Below are 18,129 nucleotides of genomic sequence, written 5' to 3'. Positions count from 1 at the left end.
CCCCAATTTACAGGTTTTACAACCATAAATGACCAATCTTTATATTGCGTAACGTCGTTGGCGTAGGCGTGCGACATGACACCGTGACCTTAGTTTACACAGCGGCCACTGGGCAGCTCTTCAAACGGAAGTTTTAGGAATTACGAGGCGCTTCGAATGTGACATGGAGATAAACAGACCCGCACCGTGCAGACAGTTGAGGTTATCAACGTTACGCATTGCTTCGCTAACGTAGCATGCGTTGAAAGGGGAAAGTTGCTCTGTATGCTCCGATGTTGTGCTTGGAGAGCCCATTAAACGCGCTTTCAGATAAGTGAGCTGATTTAAACGCCCGTGTCTGCCGTCGTTGCCTCTACATCAACGGGGCTGCTAAAGGTAGCTAACGCTAATAAACGTTATCTTTGCTACAGTAACGCACCAACAGCTACTCTGTCAGTCTGGGCGGGTTAGTTATTGCTTTCCAATAACGATAATTCCTCAGGTGTTGTCAGCCAGGCCGCAAGACTGTAGTTAAATGAGTGGCCAGATGTTTCCTTGGGGAACTCATGACATTGACGTGTTTTTTTTTTTTTTTTTTTTACAGGGGCTAGCTAAAGTTAGCTACAGAGTCGTGTTCTTTGGACCAAAAGGTGCATAAAACACCACGCCAGCGTTCAAAGCACTTGCACCGTAAACGACTGAAAACCTGAGATTTAGCTAGAGAGTCGTGTTTGAGATATACACCCAGGCAAGATCACGACAATATAACCGCAATTAATAAGACTTAAGTACGGTCCTACGGGAGCTTTTATTAGCATAACGTGTCCTTAAATAGTTTCGTTTTGTGTGAGTGTACATTTACTCAAGTGCTGGACTTGCATGCAATTATTTTGAGGTACTTTATTCGACGGTTTTCACTTTATGCCACAATATACTGATACTCTACCACATGTCCGAGAGAAATACTGTACTTTGTCCTGCACTGCATTTATCTGACAGCTTTAGTAGCCACTTACTTTTCAGTTGAAGACGTTACATGCAAAACATATGAGGGGCTTATAGAATTTGATGCAGTGCTTTGTTACCACACTAACCAGTGGTTTATCAGGTACTGAAAAAATGGCTGTACATTGACAAATGGCAACATTAAGTAATAATATTCAATAATACAATGTGTTATTAATAATGTAACACTGAAAGGAAGTAAATTTTGCTGATGGTACTTTTGTACCGTTACTTAAGTAACATTTTGCATGCAGGACTTGAACTTGTAAGTGGAGCGTTTCTTTTATATTATTTTATTTTTAAATGAGACCATCAAAATCAGCTATCGAATCCGAGAAGCTGATCAGTTCCCCCTTTCTTCTCCCACCAACTGCTCTCTGTGCGTCCCCCTCTCTCTTTCTTTCTTTCAGCCGCTGGCTTTGACAAACGCACGCCGTCGGCATGGCTTCATACAAGCGTCTGAACCCCGAGGATGTTCAGTTTTCCAGTGCAGTGTTCTCGGAGGAGCCTCGTCCTGTCCAAGAGGGAGTGTCAGTGAGTTCAGGCCCTGGGCCTATTGCAGCCAGTTTTAAAAACTGCAAATGACTGGTCCCTTTCTGGGAATTGAAATCATTGCTGTAGAAACTTCATACCATTCCCTCTGGTTGCCAATATCTTGGGATATTTTAGAATCTAGATGTGTTAGTCTCATTATTTTATTGTTTGACAGTATTAGTTTGATCTAATTTATCTCATGGTTTTATACAGCTCTTGGGTTGTTTGTGTGCTGCCACTTTTTCTTTTATATGATTCTTACTAGCACTTTTATCTCTGATATTACAACGGTATTTCTGTAAGTCTAATCTTGTGTTATATTTTATGCTACCTGTTTTTTATGTTGTTAGTCTGTAACTCACTCTCATTGCTGCCAGTCTGGAACACTCCTGATAAAGAGATTTCTAATCTCAGTGAGGCTTTCCTGGTTGAATAAAGGTTAGATTAGAAAAAATGACATCCTTTCCTTTATTGTAGCTTTGATAGTTGAGAAAGAGCAACATAACGATAGCTATGGTCTATTTTTTACATTTATCTAAGAAGTAAATATCTTTATGTTCCTAGTTGAGGTCTAGTATTGTACTGCTCAGTGTCGAAACTGGATGGTTCTTCAGTCTGGAAGAAGACAAGTGAATATGATGATGATGCACAAAGTCTGACTTGGCTGTTTACATAAAAAACATTTAAATGAGCCAGTTACTTGGAAAAAAAACCTCAGAGATAAGAAAAGAAGATCCCTTCATTTGGACAAACCTTGACATTGTAGGATTTCCTTTTCTTCCTTCGGCGAATCCGTGCTCACATTATCCAAACATTTTCACATAAATATGCATTGAGTGGTCACTTTATTAGGTACACCGGTAAAATCTAATTCAGCCCAGTTCAACAGTAACCTCAATAAGAAGCAAATAGTTAAATTGATCCCTCTCTGACAGCCTCAGTCAGAAGTCAGTGATTATCTTTGTAAAGGTCGAATTGAAGGCCGAGCTGTTGTATTGGATTACATTAGATTTTAATTAAGTACCTAATCAAGTATCCACTTGAGTGTATGTTATTTGAAAGTGTGTATAGAAGAACATATAATGTTGTAAAATAGGTTTTTTTCTGTTGGTTTTGTAAAAGTATTACTGGAAGATGTATGTTATATTTTTTGATGTAGCCATGCCTTGTAATTCCATGTGGGATGGCCCAAATATTTGGAACGATATGAAAATAAAACCTGATTAACTAACTATCTGTAGAGTGCAGTGACTACTTTTGCTTCTGCCTTTCTGAGTGTGTTTCTTATTTGATTTTCTTGCTGTGTTTCGAGGTGCTGGAGCCGGAGGAGGCCTCCTTGCTTCCACGGATGCCGTCATGCTCCATCACCACGGGCCTCCTGGTGCTTGGCTGCCTGCTGCTGCTCCTCTGTGGAGGCTGGCTGCTGGGCACCATGTTCTGGCTGCACGGTCCGTCCAACCAACAGCCGCATAGACCCCCGCTGCCGGCCGCAGCACCGACGCCCCAAACAGGATTAAACAACACTGCAGCTGCCTCCCGTCGTGAGGCTTGCACTTTGATCCCAGAGGCTTGGAGGTTTGACTGCTACCCTGAAAGGGGGGTGGTTGTGACCAGAGAGCTGTGTGAGGCGAGGAACTGTTGCTTTATCCCTGCTACCTTTCCCTCCTCCTCTGCCACCCGCCCATCAGGGAAAAATGGTATCCCCTGGTGTTTCTATCCTCCAGATTTTCCATCCTACTCGCTAGTGTCAATCAACGACACATCCCTGGGACAAAATGGCGCACTTGTGAGGGAAGTGAAGACCTATTACCCAGCAGACATCCTCACTCTAGGGGTGGAGATACGTCATGAGACAGACACGCGGCTACGTGTCAGGGTGAGTGGAGGATGCCCATATTAGTCATATGGCATGCAGTTTCTGTTTTTGTAGAACTTTACTCTTTGTGCAGAGGACTTAGGGCATCATAAATGATGTGGCATGTATTTAAGGAACATTTTGCTTATGATTTTATAGCCACATTTTCACACTAAAAGGCTTCGATTTCATCGTGAATAACACCTTTCCTTGCAGCTGCTTGCCTATACCGACATGTCAAAGGAATGAGAGATTGCTTTCCTGGGGTAAATTTTAAATTTAAAGCTGCAGTAAATCAATATTTTTATATTAAAAATGAATCAAAGGATTACTAGATGTTTAATGCAAAAGGCATCACTCTCAGTAAGGAAGCCACAATTAATTAGGAGGTGACCCTGCCGTTTCCATCAGTTGTGTGAAGTGTTTTAACATCTTTCAGCGCATTGTTTTGGTTTTATGGACCGCGATTTTATTGTTTTGGTTCGCTCTCAGTGCTCTCATCAACATGGTTGCCAACCATAGCATGCCGCCGTTTTCAGTAAATAAGCGCTGGTAAACTACCTGCCCCCCACCAGGGTGAAGACAGACATAGTTAACTGGTGAAGAAAGTGGAGTATCTAGTAGGGGAAAGACCCATTTATATTTCACAGCAGGTGGTAGAGATCAAAACAGAGCTAAAAGAAGAGTGAATACTGGACTTACTGTTGTCATGCGTCCAGAAACGCAATTTAAAATAAATGGTAATTTTGCTCTTTGTCTGCTGGATGTGATTCCTAAAGCATTTACCATAATAAATTCATAAAGTTACAATACGTCAAACTTATATGATGGTTAACTGACTTATCAACACCATTAAAACCGTACAAGCACAGACCTACAGCCTTACTAAAGTTTTGTTTGTACATGTCACCGGAGGTTAAGAAATGAACAAATCTTGAGAGATCTCTCATCAATCTCATCATCTCATCAACCCCATTTATACACGTGAACAGACAGCACACTTCACATTCAAAGCAATCTAATAGGTCAACGAGGTCTGTGCCAATACTTTGATTAAACAAGGCGAGTGTATATGTTCTGTCATAAACTTTACGGGTCAGTTCATTTTTTATGAAATACTGCTGTAGATTACTCTGTTCTGTAACTCCAATGCAAACGTCGTCTAATGTTTCTCAATTTAGATCACCGACCCTTCTAATTCACGGTTTGAAGTCCCAATCTCTGTCCCTACTGCCACCGAGAAGGCGAAAAGTCCTGACTACATTGTGGAGCTTTCAAAAGAGCCCTTCGGTCTCGTCGTGAAGAGAAGCTCTACAGGAGCAGTGCTGTAAGTCTGACCCGAGTTGGCTAAAGTTAGACAAATGCTGTACATGCAAAAGTCAGTTGTGAAAATAACCCCATGTTGTAATATTAATACTGTGTCCCTCTTTAATGGTTCCCTGTCAGTCTGAACACCACAGTGGCTCCTCTCTTCTATGCGGATCAGTTCCTCCAGTTCTCCACCTCCCTATCCAGTCAGTTCATCTATGGCCTGGGGGAACATCGCTCCACCTTTCTGCACGATGTCCACTGGAACACGCTCACCATGTGGGCCAGAGATGTGCCTCCTATGGTGTGGGATCTCCTGGTTTTGTCACTGTTCTGCTTATACAGTAGCTCTAACATTTTAGCCACAGACACAGATACCAGCTTTCAGACATTTTGACATGTCCGTTCTGTTTAAGTGCGCCAGTAAGCCATGACAGGAGCCAGGTTTTCCATACAAATTTAGCAAAAATTTTAACCAAATTTCAGGAAAATCAGCACAAAAAACAAAAGAGAACGTTTCCATCCAATACTGTTACATGACTATTAGGAGCCGGGTTGTTGAGGTAAACGGCCGCTGGCACTAAGTCTCCAGTCAGGTTCCATCAAATCATTGCAGAAGAAGACAAAGTTAAAATAAAGTAAATAGAATTAAAAGAGCCCCAGTCAAACCTCAAATGGTGAAAAACAATATATAAAAACATGATTTTATTCATTTATATTTGTTTCATGTATTAATTTGAAGAACATTGCAGTCACTTTTTACTTCACACGAATCTGATGTTTTGATGTGCCGCTAGTTTTCGTCTCTTCATTGGACATTCAAGTCAAAAGCTTCATATACGTCATGATTAACTCTCTAAATCTGTTTCCATCGCACATTGTCACATTTTGATTTTACTAATACAACAACTTTTCAACCTCAGCCAAGCGGAAAAATACTTCCGTGTGTTTGAGAATTTGAGAATTTTCAGGTTCTTTTATGCGCAGTTTGAAAATGCACAGAACCACAGCTGGTTGGGAACACACCTATTGTGGTACTCAGCCAGCATGCACAATAGACTTTCACTGCAGACATTTTGACATGTCATAGCCTGCATTCCACTTAGGGCAGGTCCTGGTATTGTGCATGCTTTCTGGGACGCTTAATGGAACAGAGCCATCATTAATTTTATCCTTTACACCTCTGCCTTTCTCATCGTGACATGTCAGAATGTCTGTGAAAAAGGTCTGTTACATTAACGTTCAGTACCAGGCTCCTTTGGATTATGGCTTGATTGAATATGTAGTTTACGTTTGTGCTAATGAAAGTAAACTAGAAGTAAACTAGAAAGTAAAACTAGATTAAATTAATTGTAATTATAGGAGCTTTTTGTTAGTTTGCTTTTTTTGTTTATTTGCCTTGAGTGTCTGATTTAAAAAAAAATAAATAAATAAAAAATCCTTATATTCCTTATTTAGACTAGATTAATTTGTTATTTTCCTTTGAGTTATTATTTTAGTTTGTTTTGTTTTTCTAGGTGTTTATTTAGTCTGTTGGGGTTTATTTTGTAACACCTGGGCAGCACTATAGGCACCTCAGGTTTTATATACATTAGGTAAACAGGTAGAGGACCTGCATGCAGCTGGGAGGGTCTACAGTTTTTTTTTAACCAGTGCAAGAGAGGTGGCAGGAGCCATGACTTTTTTTTGTTTTTTTGCTTGCTTGCTTGCAATGGATGGGAAACCTATGGAAAACACAAAACCTCAGTTTTAACAATGGATTTCTTTTGCCTGCGTACATTCCACCCCCACGGTGCATCTGTGGCCGTTTGATTTTAAGTTTGATTCAAGTTTGATTATGATTTTGGACAAATGGCCACTACAGTAATATCTTGTCTTCCTGTCTACAATGTAGGAGCAGACAAACCTGTACGGAGCCCATCCATTTTATCTGGCAATGGAGGACGGAGGGAATGCGCACGGCTTCTTCCTGCTGAACAGCAACGCAATGGGTCGGTCTGCTGGTCGCCCTCGTACTTCCCACCTCATGTTTCGCTGTCACATGCAATAATACACATTAGTGGTGGAAACGCTGGACGTCAGCGCCAGAATAAATAGCTCACAGGTGGAAGATTTCACAACTGTTCATGTGACAACAGCTGGCAACGTTAAGCAGTTACACCATATGGAAGCAGAAGTCCCAAATGGACTTTCCTGTGATTAACTATTTCAGTGTTACTGCAGTGTGTACAACAGTAAATATGAACTTTCCACTGTTGTATAAAGACATTATTCATATACTGTAGATGTCATGCCATGTTGTGTTTCCTAACAACAATACTGAACGTTGCTAACTGGAAGGTTAAACGGGTTTGGTTTAAAGTTGAATTTCATTGATTTCCCTGTGCCGTCATCGTAGAGACTGAAGAAATTTACTGTTATAACGCAGACCTTGTACTGTTTCCATCTGTTCCTCCACACACAAGAAATGTTCATAATCAGCTGCTTTTTTAACACATTTGTATAAGTGTACAATTTATCTAGTTACTCATTATGTACCATGTACTCTCTGGCCATTTTTTTCTGTTTCACCAGATGTGGTCCTCCAGCCTGCCCCAGCCCTCACCTGGCGTACTATTGGTGGAATCCTCGACTTTTACGTTTTCCTTGGTCCCGATCCCGGTTCAGTTATTGAACAGTATGTGGAAGTCATAGGTTAGTAGGAGACAGAGTTCATGGGAATTTGGGCATGTGGACGTGTTGTGGTCAGTACAAGAGTCTGATCTATTTTTTACACAACATAGACCTGTCTTATACATCATGAAATTATTGTAGACTTACGCTGCAGCTGTTGCTCATTTAAAGAGATAGTTCCACATTTAATTCTCTCCGGGGTACTCCTGTGGAACTGTACCAAACTTACATCCTTATGCTGAGTGTACACCAGCCAAGTACAAATATCCATTCTAGATCCATACCAGGGTGAATATCAACAGTTTTAAGGCAAATGTCAATGTGTGCGCAGGACAGTGTTATTGAAAACCTTTTTCTGTGAAAGTAGAAGGCTGTTGCTATTCACATTTTCCTTATCTTGAACAAATCCCATGAAAAGAACATGGCCACCGTAGCTTATTTGAATTCAAACCCACATACACAGTCCTGCTGTTGCAAAATACTCCCCAGGAACACCATATGTGTATTAATCAGCAGCTGAATATAGTCCCAACAAATGACTTTTTCTTCCTGTTTGAGTAACATTGCATAAAATTCCAGTGCAGTGCCCAGCCGCTTGAGGAAATTACTCATCGCCTTTTTTGAAAAATGAAACTATATTATTGTGAGCTGTTTTTAAGTATTTAGGTCTATAGAAGGAACAAATGGGCTTATGACTGAGTGCCACAGACCCAGTCAGAAAGTGGGAATGTACTGAGAGAGATGGACTAACACATTAGCTAAGTTTCCAACTAAATTTTGCGTAAAATTTTAACCGAGGGCCGAGAAAAATTGGCAAAAGAAAATGCGAATGAGCGCGCTCGTCCATCCACTGCTGTTATGCGACTCTGAGGGGTTGGCTCGTCAAAATCAACGGCTGGTGGTGCTATTTCTCCAGTCGGGTGCCAAATAAACCAGTGCAGAAGAGGAGGGCACGAAAAGAAGACCTGAGTAAAAGAGCCCCGGTCAAACCTCAAACAGTGAGAAAATTATGTAGAAATCTCTTTCTAGCCTGCTTCTATAACCGGGTATTGCAGTTTGATCCACAGAAACCGAGAAAGCAGTTAGACACTCTGCAGACCATTGCCCTGTAGGTTTACATGTTTCTTCGTATACACGTCAGTCCTAAGTAATCACTTCTGTCACCCCGAGATCCTCCATTTTTCTCCTGATAACATCCCCCTGCTTCCACTCACACTCCCTTCTCTCTCTTCATCCCTCTACCTCGTCTTAGGATACCCAGCGATGCCCATCTACTGGGCTTTGGGATACCATCTCTGTCGCTGGGGTTACAACACAAGTGATTCTACCTGGGAGGTTGTCAAGAAAATGAGGAATTATGGGATACCTCAGGTAAAGTGGACTCACTACATTGTTTGTGCATGCGTCAGTGTTTAGGAGTTTTTTATTTTGTGCCCTTTTTCATATTCGTTTTGTTTGCAGGATGTCCAGTGGAATGACATCGACTACATGGACCAATTCATGGACTTCACTTTAGACACCACAAAGTTTGCAACGCTGCCCGACATGGTCAAGGATCTGCACGCTCATGACCAGCGCTATGTCATGATCCTGGTACACAGGACCTTGTACTTGCATTCATATCTGTTTATCGGCTGATGCAGCCTGTGTATGTGCGTGTGTGTGTGTGTGTGACCGTTGTTTCTCAACCTGCAGGACCCAGGTATCAGCAGCACTCAGCCTGAGGGCTCATATTGGCCATTCGATGACGGAATTAAGAGAGGAGTTTTTATTAAGGATGCTGAGGGAAAAACACTCTTTGGGAAGGTGAGACATGTGTTGTGATACTGCGTTGGCAGGTCACATAACGCAACTTATCATCATTATTATTATTATTTAATATTTCATTTCCATTTTTTGATTCTCACAATGACAAAAAATATATTGAACGGACAATAAAAACAAGAACACAAGCAGAACTAAGGAAGAAAAGCTGCAAGGCTGTTCAAAAGATGACGTACAAAAGCCGTCTTTCAGAATGTATTCACAATATTTAGACATCAGTAGCATAAATAAAGTGGTAATGTTAAGTATCACACAGTTTCATGTTACTGCTACTGTTTACAATACTATCATGGATGTGCTTTAATATGAAACAGGCCTAGAAATTGTCTCCATACGCTCTTAAATCTGTTCTGTGTGTTTGGTTACATTTCACAATTTACCGTCCCAAGGCCGAATTACCATTGTGTTTCGTTTTCAGAGGGAAACATTATGAACTCGAAATAAAATTCTCCATCCTTTCCTCCAGGTGTGGCCTGGTCTTACAGCATATCCTGATTTCTCGGCGGATGTGACACATGAGTGGTGGTACGACAACCTTCAGCGGTTCCACGAGAAAGTGCCCTTTGACGGATTATGGATTGTAAGTAAAAAAGAAACCACCGTCCCTGACTTCAGTGGCATTACCGCAGTGGTTCGCAGCATTTCATGCGATCCTCTCCCTGACCCTGGTCTCATCGCTTTTAGGACATGAACGAGCCATCAAACTTCCTGGATGGATCCACTAACGGCTGTCCATCAAACAGTCTTGAAAATCCTCCTTATACACCCGGTGGGGTGGACAGATTTCAAGCACAAATCACACAATAAACGTAAAAGGAACACGCAAATACAGCCCGCATATGATTGTCAAAATGTAAAATTGTGTCTTTTACCTTCCAGGTATACTAGGAGGTTTGCTGAGAGCCAAAACGGTGTGTGCCACTGCACAGCAAAAGCAGTCCATACACTATAATATGCACAGCCTGTATGGACTCATGGAAGCTAAAGCCTCTGCCAGGTCAGGACCATTTAAAATACACACACACTCGACAGATAAAACGCCAAACAGTGAAACACTTTTTGATTATGTCAACAATCTCTGTCCCTTGCTTCCTTAAATCCTCTGCCTGTCCTCTAAATCTTCTTCCGCTCTGTCCTCTTGTCCAGCGCTCTGAAGCGAATCGTGGCAAAGAGACCTTTTGTGATCTCTCGCTCCACCTTCCCCAGTCAGGGGATGTACTCTGGTCACTGGCTGGGAGACAACAGGAGCCAATGGAAAGACCTTTACACCTCTATAGCGGGTTAGATCATACAGACACTCGTATGACACGTTTTCAACTGAATAAATTATCGCAAACTAAGTTTCACGAATAAATTTTGTCAACTTAGTATGATTATCTGGACAATATAGAAGTTTGGTAGTGTGCACAAAAAAAAAACCAAATCTAACATTGCACTGAATTTTTTAACTGGGAGGGAAGAGGGGATTATCTAAGTATTAAAAAAATTGCTTGCTCACACACACATAATTTTAATTTATTCTTTCTTCTGATAATAACATTTCGTTTATCCAGACATTTAAAAAAGATATAACCTAAATCAACAATCCCCAGATTTTGGAGAATGCGTGTTGATTTCTTTTTCCTAAAGCTCCATTTATCGTTTTTTATATTAATAATGAAATCACTATCTGTAATGTAAAAGGGGTCACCTACAGTTATGAACCCAAAAGTATTTCCACCATCTCTGCAACTCTATACAGTTTAGCCTCATTAGTGTTGTTCAGTTTTCTTTTTTTTTTTAATGTAGCCCGCACATTTAATGTTTGGTTCAGTCTCGCCACTCTCACCAAACTGGTGTCCGGCAACAGTGGGCGGTGTTTCCATCAAACAGAGCTAGAGCTGTCTGGTGGACAAAAACATGACGCGGAATGAAAGCTAATGCTGCTCCGTGGGTGTGTAAACAAAGGATTGTTTGCTAACATGTTAGCCATAACAACTTAAGCTATAACTTGGTAATACGTCAGTGCAGTTTGTCTGTCAGCCCGTTGTGATCATCTTCTGCCCCCAAGTGGTCAAAAATAAATGAATGCAGCTTTAAGTGATAACCATATTTTTGCCATATTGTTCGGCAAATGAAAACATGTCGGCAATTTTGAGTATATTTATGAAACATTCACAGTATGTTGCTGTAAAAATGCTAATTTGAAGGTTGTGTGACTCTGTCTTATGGTTTCATGTGGCACTTACCCGTTCAGTTGTACACACTTGTCTATACTACGCTACAAGAGCCAATAGCGCCTGAATTTATGTATCATTTTAGATTTCAGAAAAATTGTGTAGGATATTGTCATTGTAATAGTTTGCCATCGGTTTGATAGCTCAGATTTTCCGCCTCTCTCCGTCTGTCCTCCAGGTATGTTGACCTTTAACCTTCTGGGCATCCCGCTGGTGGGAGCAGATATCTGCGGCTTCAGTGAGGAGCCGCAGGAGGAGCTGTGTGTCCGCTGGACGCAGCTCGGAGCTTTTTATCCCTTCACACGCAACCACAACGCCATCGACATGAGGGTAACAGTTGATCATCACTGCCCCAACCTCATTTTAGAGCACCATGGGAAAAAATGCACAGATAGTCATTAAAGCAGTGTAATACCAATTTGACACATATTTGGATTGCTGTAGTCTGTCACTTTCTCTTTTTCTTAAACTGTCCGATTTTGAAATGTATTTACAGCCTCAGGATCCCACAGCTTTCAGCCCTCTGGCTTCTACAGCCATGAAGCAGGCTCTGCTGCTGCGTTATTCTCTCTTCCCTGTCCTCTACACTCTCTTTCATCACGCTCATGTCCACGGACACACTGTTGCACGACCGCTGATGTTTGAGTAAGTAGAGCATTGCAACACAACCTTGTATTCTTCACTTTTTAATGCTTTCTTATACATTTAAACACTTATTTTTGATTTGACAGTTTGGACTGGATTCAAAGGACGCTTGCCTTACTGTATGTTTCTTGTACGCGCTCAACAGGTTTCCCAAAGATGTAAGAACTTATGGGATTGACAAACAGTTCCTGTGGGGGAAGGGTTTGTTGGTGACACCAGTGTTAGATCCTGGAGTCAATTATGTGGATGGTTACTTCCCCGAGGGACTGTGGTATGACTACTACACGGTGAGAATCACACTCAGCATTTCAGCCTAGTATGCAAAGACTTATTATACTGTGTGAGTCTGGAATAAAATGGAGTAAAGAGTCAAGTAATATGCCCTTGTGTGTTCCTCTTCTTCCCAGGGTGACTCTGTGCGCAGTAAGGGCGAAGAGCTTCAACTTCACGCACCCCTAGATAAGATCAACCTGCACTTGCGTGAAGGATCTGTTATACCAACACAGGTAAATAGGATTTTTGGTTCACTTTTACATTATCGAATTCTTCTTTCTGAATTATTTAATTTCTTTTTTACCACATTTGACAGTAGAGGAAAGTGTGTGCACCAGTGATCAAAGCAGAACACGCACAGTATTTAAGGTCTTCAGCAAAAACACTTTCTCTCTTACCCAGAGTGGTATCAAGACATGAAGACGATGTAGGTTTGGTTTTACACTATGTGCTGAAGAAACATTTAAATTATATGACTGTAAAAACGGTCTTGCACACCTTAAAGTCTAAGTGACAGGTGCATAGGATCAAAAAATAATAACAAGAGAAGAAAAGGCAAAAATGCCACTGCGTCGTCTGATTGGTGGCATTTTTCCCGGGTTAGATCCCATTGTTAATATATGTGTGGTGCTCTCTGTGTGCCACTGTTTTGATGGACACGATGGACAGTGTGCAGGGTTTTTGACTTTTGTTCTCTAAAGTATCTGTCTCTATAACATCTGTTTCCTCCCCAAAATAATGAAGGTGAATGAAATGACATTTGTGTCTGTCCAAAAACAAAGAGACACAATGGGACAATTTTTTTCGTAACAGGTAAATTTTTATAGTGAGGTCTGTTGATTATCCAGAGTTACCAGGACTTTGTTGCTGGAAAATTATGTTACTGATTAGTTTTTCAAATATTTAGTACATATTTAAAATGACAAATGAAATTCAGTGTTCCATCATTGTACTGGGGTGTAGACAGAACTCTCGGAGGTGGATATCTTAAAATTAATGCACATAAAACCACATTTTTCTGCATGCTTAATAACCACTGAGAATAAATAGACAATTTGTTTTTGGTTGATCTGACCCTTTAAGTTGTTGTAACTGGCTAAAACCTTAAAAAAAAAAAAAACCCCACCACACACATCAGATGTACATGATCATTCCAAGGGTACAAGGATATTTGTGACACCTTATGTTGGGATTCAGTGAATCTGACCAGGGAACACCTTGTAATCAGTAGTTTATAATGTAATGTTTGTTTTCCTCTTTCAATTCACGTGTGCAGGCGCCCAATCTGACCCTGTGGGTGAGCAGTGGTCAGCCTCTCCACCTGGTCTCAGCCCTCTCTGATGATGGCTCAGCCAGCGGAGATTTGTTCTGGGACGACGGAGAGAGCATCGACACCTACGAGACCAACCAGTACGCCTACATCATCTTCAGCGTCGCTCAGGTGCTCACACTTGTTTAGTTTTGCCTTAAAAGAAAAGAAAAAAAATTTATCTACCTTCAGTATCTGTCATCTCCTCATCCCAGCCTGTTTTTTTTTTTTTTTTGTATGATTTGTGATGAGCTGCGTCTGAGCTTGTTTGATTAAGCTGTTGGTTATGTGTGGAGATGAAGATGTTTGAGCTTCACTGAGGAGAATGATGTATGCGCGGAGTTTGACATCAGAAGGCTGTTTTCACATCCATATTCTGAACGGGGCGCTGTGCTCACCTCAAGACCAATCGTAGTCCAGAATGCAAGTGTGGTCTGGAAATTTGAAACTCTGCTGCACATACAGGAAATCTTCCAAAATCCAAAAAATATTTGCATAATCATATATTCTGGATAAGTAAATGGATTAGATGTCACTTTAAGAATGTTTAACTGTGTAATTGATTTTTGTGGAAAAACCATACCAGACATACATTATTATTTATTTATTTCATGTCTTAAAACATGTCCGGAAGGGATCTTAAATATTTCAAACACCATTGTTTCTGAAAATGCATTCATTTATATCACATCACACCATCCAGGAGTAAGAAAGTAACTAAATGAACATGGAAATGCCAGACAGGACAGGACAGGATTCTAATGTTTAATGCTGAGATACTATTCATTTAAACATGTGTTGCTGTGTGACGTGACATCCATCATCTTGTTGTGTAGAACGTGATGACGTCCCAGGTACTCCATAATAACGTGGAGGCCACGTACATCACCGTGGAGTCGACCTCCTTCTACGGTGTGAAGGAGAAGCCCAGCAGGGTGTTGGTGAACTCCCAGGATGCATCGTTCACCTACAGAGCCAACCAGGTGAGGCAAAGGGGGTCAGGGGTGAATAGACAGACACCGAGAATGGGGACGCTGCGGTTGCGCTTGTTTTTCATCCTGAGGCACTTGGGCGTCATGTAGTTTGGAGAGGTGGATTTAGCCACTAAAATAAAGGTGGCAGATCAAAGAACAGTCTTGTATCTGATTAAACATAAAATACAGCCAACGTTGTCAGTTTTACTTCTGCATTTTACAACAGCAGTAACTGACCGCGTAACCAAAAACCATACCGATGTAGCTTACTGGAGGAAATCACTTTGTCCTCAGCTATCATTGTTATGTGTCAGCAGTGGTGGACGAAGTATTCTTACCATCACTTGGGTAAAAGTAGCTATAATAAGTAAAAGTCCTGCATTCAATATTTTACTCATGTAAAAAGTACATAAAGATTGGCAACAAAATGTACTTAAAGTATTAAAAGTTAAGCAGAACGGTCCATGTCGGTATTATGTTGTTAAAGTATTGGATCCTTACAGATTTACATGTAAATAGTACTTTAATGTTGTAGTTGGTTGGACTGGAGCTACTTTTAACTGCTTTATATATATTTTTTATGGTAGTTAAATCTAAAAAAAATGCAACCTGATCATGTTTTTTACGTTTTAATGTATCTTAATCTGAAAAGTAACTATAACTATAAAACTAACAGTGAAATAAAATGTAGTTGAGTAAAAAAAATACGATATTTCCCTCTGAAATGTAGTTGAGTAGAAGTTTAAAGAAGCATAAAATGGAAATACTCAAGTAAAATACTCAAGTATTACCTTCGAAATTGTGCTTAAATACAGTACTTTGGTAAATATACTTAGTTACTTTCCACCAGTGTGTGACAGCAATGGATGTGATTGGGTTGGGTGGAGCAGTGCATGCAGCGGTCTACCCCATTTTAATAGAGAGTGTCGAAACCACCCAGCTGGGCGAGTTTTAGAAAAGTTGGCTCAAGGTAAAAATGGACCCAGCGGAACCTAAAGGTATTAAAGGGCCTTTTGGTGCCTCTTGTGCAGTTGTGACGTTGTCGTGCTTTTCGTAGAGCAGGCTTTTAGTTTCCCTGTCGGAAGAAACTCTTCACAGCGTAATGAGCTTTGTTTCCCTTTCTCTCTCTGCAGGTGTTAACGGTTGCAGATCTTGGTCTCAACCTCAGTCAGAACTTCACCATCAGCTGGATGTAACAACACTGATTTTTTTTTTTTTTTGGTTTGTTTTAAAAAAAAAAAAGATTGGTTTTACCTGCTGTTGACCGTGGAAGTCATAAGCGTTAGGACGGCGATGTTTTTTCATTGTTTCGGCTCTTTACTCCATGACATTGGACGGGAACACCAATTGTGAGATTCAAGCGCTGATTTTAAACTTTAGAGAGCAACATAACACCAGGCTGAAAGGCAGTGTCTCACTTCGCTGGTTGAAAGTCCCAAGTACGTGTCACCTCTGTTGCACCAATCATCACAGCCAGCAGTGATGCTACAGTGCAATGACACCCTGGAATACACCTGTACGGCCCTACAGCAAGCGGAGCAGTTGAACTACTGAAGGTTACCAAAAACGAGATTTTAAGTTTCTCTTTAAAATGGTTCACATCTCTGCTGAGTGTTGTACTTCAATCCGGGTGGGATTTGCTGGAGCCCAGAGCCACCGCCACTGTTATCTGTCCATTTGGACAGATTTGGACGGATAACACAAAAGCGCAGGTACTCTGAAGTGAGGGAAGTGGCGTTTGTGTTAATCTTATTTATAGTGAAACACCATCTCAGAGATGCTTTTCACACTTCAAATGGACAAAAGCACTTTCTGCAGAGCAGACACACTTAAAAAAGCTTATGAAACAACAATATGAAATCACTGACCGACACTGGTTTAGACACTGTTTTCAATATGTGTGGACATTTATGAATTATAGCTGAAGTGTCATCTGATTTAAACAAAAAGCACAGCTTTGCCTTTTGAACTTTAGCTTTATCTTTAGCTCAGTTTGATCAAATCTGCATCATTTCTCATCGGCAGAAAGATGACACGCAATAAATGAATGAGAGGATAATTACCTCCTGAGAATGTGACAAGAGTCTGTCCATGATGTAATAAATTGTACGTGCTTTAATGCTGTTTACAGCCTGATCTTGCACTAATTGGTAATGCAGTATTGTACAGGTAGATACAGGTGCCTTATGATTCCTGTTTGTGCGTTTTGGAGCGTTTCAGGGTTTGTCCCTTTTCAGTCCTGTTGTTCAGTGCTTAAGACCATAGAACGGCCTGAAGCCTGAAGAAGACTTGTAACTGTAAAATTGTACTAAAGCCGCGGGGAGTGCTCTGTGGACACACTGTGATGCCGCTGACGGCGGACTGCAACCAAAACCTGAAGCATGGTAGATTTTCTTGAGCTGGTTGAGTGAAGTTTTCAAGCTCAGCGACATTCATTCTGCCTAAATTTGACCTCAACGCTGCGGAAGCGTGATCTGAATTCATGGGTTTCTGCGCCTCTTGGAAAATAACTTGTTCAAGGAATCATCAGTGCATGTGTGCTGTGAAGTAAACTAAGCAAAACCAGAAAAAAAACTTTTTTTAAGAATGGAAAGACACCAATATAGAGTATATTTTACTGTCATTTGCGTTAATGTAACTGAATTTGCACTAACAGCTTGCGGTTTTTCATTTTATCACGAAGCCTTGTGTTTTGATTCTTGTGAAATGGCTTAAATGTATAAATTATATGAACAACATGAAAACTACTGGGATTTTTTTTTTCGCAACACACATTACTAAAAATGACAATAGAAATCTTTTAAGGTAGCAACACGACAATAAAAGGAAATGTGGTAACTGCTGATCTAACGTCTTAATTCCACTTTATTGTCACCTTCAATATTCAAGGTAAAGAAGTTTCATGTGTTCTTGTTTTTTGTTTTTTTTTTTTTGTTAAATCACAATTGTATAAAGTCATATTTTGAGCCCTGATGTGATCAACAGATTATATTTGAATAAATGTCATTTTGATCTTGCCTGGATTTGGGTCATGAACCTGAAGTGCTGAAGGACATGTGCCACTAGAGGACACAATTTCACAGTGCTGTGACGCTCGTTTGTATCATTTCTCACAACAGATAGTGCCATTTCCCTTACAGCCGCAAAAGATTTTATGCAAGATGCTGCGTATTTGTCAGATTTAATTGCTGAAGGGCGGAGATGTCGCAGGTTTTTATCATAAAGTCTTTCCCTTCCTCTACGGGTCTGATCAAAGTATCCTTTAGCAAGACCTTTAATCAACATCAGCTCTAAAGTAGTTGAGTCTCCAAGTATGAGGTTAATCTATGGACAGTTTTCTTATAATATTGAAATATGGTTGTCCTACCTTAATAAACAGCAGTTGTTGTAGAATGAATTACAACCGTTGTTGACTAATAAAACGACACGATTTGTTGTTAACGTTTATCTTATATATTTCACTACAGTTATTCTAGGAGGCATTAACAAGGTTTAAATCCTGGTCTGAGTTGGGCTGAAATTATAAGATTCAAC

At 40.6% G+C, this 18,129-nt stretch overlaps 1 protein-coding gene across 2 annotated transcripts; it reads left to right on the top strand.

The window, feature by feature from the left end:
* Positions 1-131: 131 nt before the first annotated feature.
* Positions 132-17,346, top strand: gaa2 (alpha glucosidase 2). 2 transcript variants are annotated; one of them, XM_040146502.1, is made up of 22 exons: positions 132-375; positions 584-727; positions 1,395-1,518; positions 2,831-3,394; positions 4,555-4,700; positions 4,820-4,985; positions 6,576-6,672; positions 7,256-7,375; positions 8,607-8,725; positions 8,816-8,947; positions 9,050-9,160; positions 9,645-9,758; positions 9,863-9,947; positions 10,058-10,175; positions 10,325-10,458; positions 11,573-11,724; positions 11,891-12,039; positions 12,185-12,326; positions 12,447-12,545; positions 13,589-13,753; positions 14,458-14,604; positions 15,729-17,346. In XM_040146502.1, exons 3-22 carry the CDS (start codon positions 1,426-1,428, stop codon positions 15,789-15,791), a joined length of 2,916 nt encoding a protein of 971 aa, XP_040002436.1. In that variant the 5' UTR covers positions 132-375; positions 584-727; positions 1,395-1,425; the 3' UTR covers positions 15,792-17,346. The 2 variants fall into 2 exon arrangements, with proteins under 2 accessions (XP_040002436.1, XP_040002435.1); XM_040146501.1 differs by lacking the exon at positions 584-727.
* Positions 17,347-18,129: the final 783 nt, after the last annotated feature.

This window comes from Xiphias gladius, chromosome 15 (genome assembly GCF_016859285.1).
Source record: "Xiphias gladius isolate SHS-SW01 ecotype Sanya breed wild chromosome 15, ASM1685928v1, whole genome shotgun sequence".
NCBI lineage: Eukaryota > Metazoa > Chordata > Actinopteri > Istiophoriformes > Xiphiidae > Xiphias > Xiphias gladius.
This window is presented reverse-complemented; position numbering and strand designations above follow the sequence as displayed.

Coding starts and splice junctions, on each gene's coding strand:
- gaa2 (XM_040146501.1), top strand. CDS start 1,426: ATGGCTTCATACAAGCGTCTGAACCCCGAGGATGTTCAGTTTTCCAGT. Junction 9,759..9,862: donor CCTTTGACGGATTATGGATT/GTAAGTAAAAAA, acceptor CATCGCTTTTAG/GACATGAACGAGCCATCAAA. Junction 14,605..15,728: donor TCACCTACAGAGCCAACCAG/GTGAGGCAAAGG, acceptor CTCTCTCTGCAG/GTGTTAACGGTTGCAGATCT.